Below are 5,115 nucleotides of genomic sequence, written 5' to 3'. Positions count from 1 at the left end.
ATATCCAAATCATACACATCATTTAATTAATAATTACAGATTGTCATTTATTTTATCGAAAGCAACTTAAAGCCATTTTGAGACACATATGATTGATAACAAGCCGACATTAGTTATCGTGTCCAGAACGTTCCGGCTATATGTAGAAGACCCCCCTTACCACTAAACCGTCCAGCCCGTTCCCGGAACATTTCCGCCTTTTAACCATCAAGGACATGGCCCACTTGAAGTACCTGAATATCAATTTCCGACAAAAGTGCAGAGATAAATTATCCCTGTCAGCTGGGCTTGTATTTAACGGTAGATAAAGCCGGGCAGGGTTCGCAAAAGCTCAATAAATCCTGGGCCCGTGAAGCCTCACCTATCCACAGGCCTGGTGAGACGTAATACGCTTAAGGTAATGTGGATCTAAGGGCGCTCCTGGTAGTGAGGCCAAAGTTCTTGCACGGACATTATTAATATTAATATTGGTAATATGAGTGTGTTTACGAGGACAGACTTCAGTAGTCATGGAGATGAAGGAGCTAAGAGGGATGTGGGCGCGGTGGGGGAGAGACGGCAGGGGGCTTTGTTTTGGTCAGCCGGTCAAAGTATTCAAAGAGTTTCGCGCTCCCATAATGATCTTTTGGACCTTGGTTTGTGCTTGGAAACTGATTTTGATATTTTCCCTCAGTGTGTTTTTCGACTCGTTTTTCGTTTGACAGTTGTGGTTTTGACATGCGGCCGGCGACTACACACAGCTCTTTTCATTACCTCTTTGTGCACGGATGTTTTAGGAACCAACTTGTGGACCTACTGAAAGACATGGGCTATAGATGTGGCTCCATGTTCTGACGGTCGGCCATCACTATCCTTGGTTCCTTTTGCCCATTAGTTTGGTACAACATGTATACACAGTCTCACAGTCTCTCTCCCACACATCAGAATGCATCATGGGATGTATTCAAGAAAGTTAGAACTGTAAAATCCTAATATACTACACACCGTAACGACAAAAACATTGTTTCTCCACCTGAATGTTGAAAAGCGCTGCAGCAGTTTGAAACAGAACAATGTCCCTCCCCCAAAACGAAAAATCTGTGTACGATTAATGACTAAATAATTAGCAAAAAAAATCAAAAAATACTAGTACCAGGGTTAGGGTTAGTGTTAGGGTTAGCTTGCAAATTGGCGGTGGTCATGGCGATGTGAGCCCGCGATGCACATACCCTATACAGGACTATATGCCCTGCTGGACTGCAACTTTGAAAAAAAAGTAACAGAAATGGAGGAGTGAAATGTACGAGAAGCCGGTCTGTACCATGATGGTTCCTCCAGTCTGGGTCCGCAGCGGCCTGAGCACGCGTCGCTGAACCAGGCAGTTGGGCAGGAACAGGAGCGGGGGGATCTCCGTGATGCCCGCCACGATCGCCGACCACTGGAAGGAAAGCATAACGACATTTACATCAACAGAGGCTTTCATCCAAAGCGACTTACAAACATTCATGCACACATTCACACACCGGCGTCGGTGTCAACCGGGCAAGGCGACAGCCGGCTCGTCGGGAGCAGTCAGGGTGAGGCGTCTCGCTCAGGGACACCCCGACACTCCGCTAGCCGGAGCCGGGGATCGAACTAGCAACCTTGCGGTTACCAGACAACCCGCTCTACATCCTGAGCGAAGCCGAACCCACACACAAGACACATTTCACATGGCATCAGCGTCCACAGACCACCACCACACCGACCCACTGGACACATCACAAAGCGGCATCCCTCGCCTCTGCCCCTCTGCCATTGGGAGCACAACACACAAACACACAACACACAAACACACAACAACAAAAGGAGCGGAATTCTTCTGATGCTGGATTCAGGGCTCTGTGCCTGCAGGGGATGAATAAGAAATGGTTTTGTTGACAATGTTGATTTCACATTAAATTGGGTGACAGGTTGAAGCAGACATGTAAAGAGGGAATGCTAATATAAAGCCGGGAGCTACTAGGTTGAGTCTCTGAGATTGTTTTCTGAATGCCAGAAGGAGGGAGGGGGGGAGGGAGGGACTTTACCCAGCAGGTACATCTTTAAAGGCAATAGCTAAGGACCTTATTCGTGCTCCCTTGCTGTCGGCCATATATTAAAAATAATCTACCTCTCCGGAACTGTACTAGCACACTTCCATGGGAGTGGTCATGCTCCACAATAGAGCATCTCATATCAGCTGTAATCCATTATAAAAGGCTTCACAGTCGTGCTGCTTTCACCGCAGTAAGACAGATGCTGTGAGATGAAATATGATACACACTGTACGAGTTCTGCCTTGGATGAGAGTCAAGACTCCTGCGGGAACGCCAAGTGCTCCTCAACCCTCTCCTCCTTGATGTTTCATGTCACACACCTCGCATCACAACCAGAGAAAGTGAATGCCATCCCATAATATAAACAACAGGCACGGAAGGCGTCTCTCCCTGACACAAACAAACCCTGATTTATGAATCACATTAATTCTGGGCTGAACTCTGAAGTTTGGTGAATTTATGAGAGCGCCGATACATTTAAAGTCCTCTGGGACTTCTTAGGGACTGCAGGAGGCCGTTGAGGACAGTTGGAGACGGCGCGAGGTGATGAATGGTTGGTCTGTAGGAGATCTGAGGTGTGCGCACCCCATGCTGGGTCAACGCTGGCTGTAGTTTATGTCTGTTAGACGTCAGACTCTCGAGGGGAAGAGGAGAGATCTGAGGCATCGACGGCGTCATCTCGTCCACTTACTGCTAACTGTACCTGGAGCGCTCCGCTGGAAGAGATTGTAGGGAATCAGTTTATGTTCTACGGTGACACTGTGGGATTTGACGGCCATACCCTATGATAACCAACAGCTAGATCAATTTCAACCACAAGCTAAGAGCTAACTAACAATACCCTTTTTCTTCCGAGCAAAGTCATTAAGAACGGCGTTTTATGAAGCTAATTAAAGCATCCTTCCATGAAGGAATTGATTTGTTTTAACGAATGTGATGGAATCAAGTTGAAATTAGATGAGATTCCACACGATTATTCTCTTTTTAGAGTTTCTATTGCAGCACAAACATTTCCAAACATGCATATATATTTCAAATATCTGTTTTTTGTCTATGGTTATAGTGTTGCCCCATGTTAGTGAGAAGCTGCAAAGAGACAGGTTAGTCTAGGAGCTGTGAAGAGACATGTTAGTTTAGGAGCCGTGTAGAAACATGTTAGTGTAGGAGCAAAATGTAGAAACATGTTAATGTAGGAGCCAAGCAGAGACATGTTAGTTAATGAGCCTTGAAGACGAGCAGGCAGAGAGTGTGTACCTTACAGTAAGAGTGTGTCATGTTAATGTACGAGCCGTGTAGAACCATGTGCAGGCTGCTTGTTCACCTAACGGTTACATTGTGCCCCCATGCTAGTAAGAGCCTTGTAGAAACATGTTAATGTAGGAACCGAGAACAGACACGTTAGTTTATGAACCGTGAACCGACATGAACAGGCAGCGTGTGTGTACCTTAAAGTAACGGTGTGTCATGTAGGGGCCGTGTAGAAACATGTGCTGGCAGCATGTTTACCTTATAGTAACAGTGTGTCATGTTAATGTAAGAGCCGTGAAACATGTGCAGTGTGTACCTTATAGTTACAGTGTGTCATGTTAATGTAGAGGCTGGGTAGAGACATGTGCAGGCAGCGTGTGTGTACCTTATAGTATCAGTGTGTCATGTTAATGCAAGAGCCGTGAAACATGTTCAGTGTGTACCTTATAGTTACAGCGTGTCATGTTAATGAGGAGCCGTGAAGAGACATGTGTAGGCGGCGTGTGTGTACCTTTAAGCTGCTCAGGTAGCTCTTGGTGTGAGCCACCTTCAGGTCCTCCTCTGAAGCCTCCAGGGCGGGCACCATGTTGTCATCAGTCACAAACTGCTCCTCTAATGAGGAACACGGAGCGAGCAGCACATTATACATAATAGGATACACAACCACGCAAACACACACGCAGGTAGACACGCGCGCAAACCCATGCAAGAACGCACGCGTGTGAACACACACGCACCGGCAAACACATGCACACGGACACAAATATAAACAAACACGCACGCACGCATGTATACATGCCTGCAGTCACCTACGTACACACGCACGCACGTACACCCACGCGCACACATTTAAACAGACACATGTAGACAGACGCACACGCACAGACACGCATGCACACCAAAAAACACACACACACACACACGCAAATACATGAATTCATTGAATGAGACATAGCTTAACATTAATGCTAGTGTGCTTTTATCTTGATGGCTCAGCTAGTTCATTTCCTGTTTTATCTCTGCTTGATTTCCCCACCTGTCACCATCCATCAACCCATCCATCCACCAGCCCTTCAAAGACTCTTTCTCATCAGGTCTCCATTCTCTTGTGTATCCACTCTATTTATATTTGTTTCTCTCTCTCTCTCTCTCTCTCTCTCTCTCTCTCTCTCTCTCTCATTGAAGCCCAGCCTTCAAAGTTTCAAAGTAAAAGCTCCGTTAACCTTTTAAAAACCGGACGACCTTCCCCCACTTCCCAGCGTCAAAGGGGTGGAGTTTCTCCATGCCCATGAAGGTGATGTTATAGATGGGGTGGTACACTATGGGCAGTTGTGTACGAGGGACGTCAACATACAGTTCAGTGTCGTGAGGACTGAAAAATAAAACAAGTAATAGATCATACTACAATATTCCAGAGGTTTGTGTACTTCTCTAATGGAACTGGGAGTACCGTCTTAATTTTGTATTTGCCCACCGTTTTCCACCCTCAGTGTCTTGCTTCTTTGACATTGTCCCACCGGCATTTCTAGTTTGATCTAAATATAATAATACATATACACGTTATTAATGCCATTGTTTGTATTGTAATAGTTTCATATTTATTCACATTCCATTCCTTTTCAGCAAACACTTGGCTGAACATCAGCAATCCACTAAACATTGACAAAATAAATAGACATTTACATAATGCAATCCACGTTAATGTGTAACGATTCCAAATCACGGCCAAAACAAGGGAGAGGGACTATGGCTTCACTGCGACTCCTGCACGGTGACTACATTACCCACAAGCCTGTCAAGACTGACCCAT

At 45.7% G+C, this 5,115-nt stretch overlaps 1 protein-coding gene across 1 annotated transcript in view; it reads right to left on the bottom strand.

Annotated features, from left to right (window-relative positions):
• Positions 1–4,835, bottom strand: part of hdac11 (histone deacetylase 11) — a gene marked incomplete at its 3' end in the record, with an annotated part of 17,788 nt that extends 12,953 nt beyond the window's left edge. The window contains exons 1-4 of the mRNA XM_079747708.1: positions 4,780–4,835; positions 4,529–4,677; positions 3,817–3,917; positions 1,301–1,417 (exon numbers count right to left, since the gene is read on the bottom strand). Of these exons, the coding sequence (XP_079603834.1) occupies positions 1,301–1,417; positions 3,817–3,917; positions 4,529–4,677; positions 4,780–4,814 (402 nt within the window). The 5' untranslated portion in view covers positions 4,815–4,835. The remainder of the gene's footprint in view (positions 1–1,300; positions 1,418–3,816; positions 3,918–4,528; positions 4,678–4,779) is intronic.
• Between the last annotated feature and the right edge of the window lie 280 nt (positions 4,836–5,115).

This window comes from Pollachius pollachius (genome assembly GCF_949987615.1).
Source record: "Pollachius pollachius genome assembly, chromosome: 12".
Lineage (NCBI taxonomy): Eukaryota > Metazoa > Chordata > Actinopteri > Gadiformes > Gadidae > Pollachius > Pollachius pollachius.
This window is presented reverse-complemented; position numbering and strand designations above follow the sequence as displayed.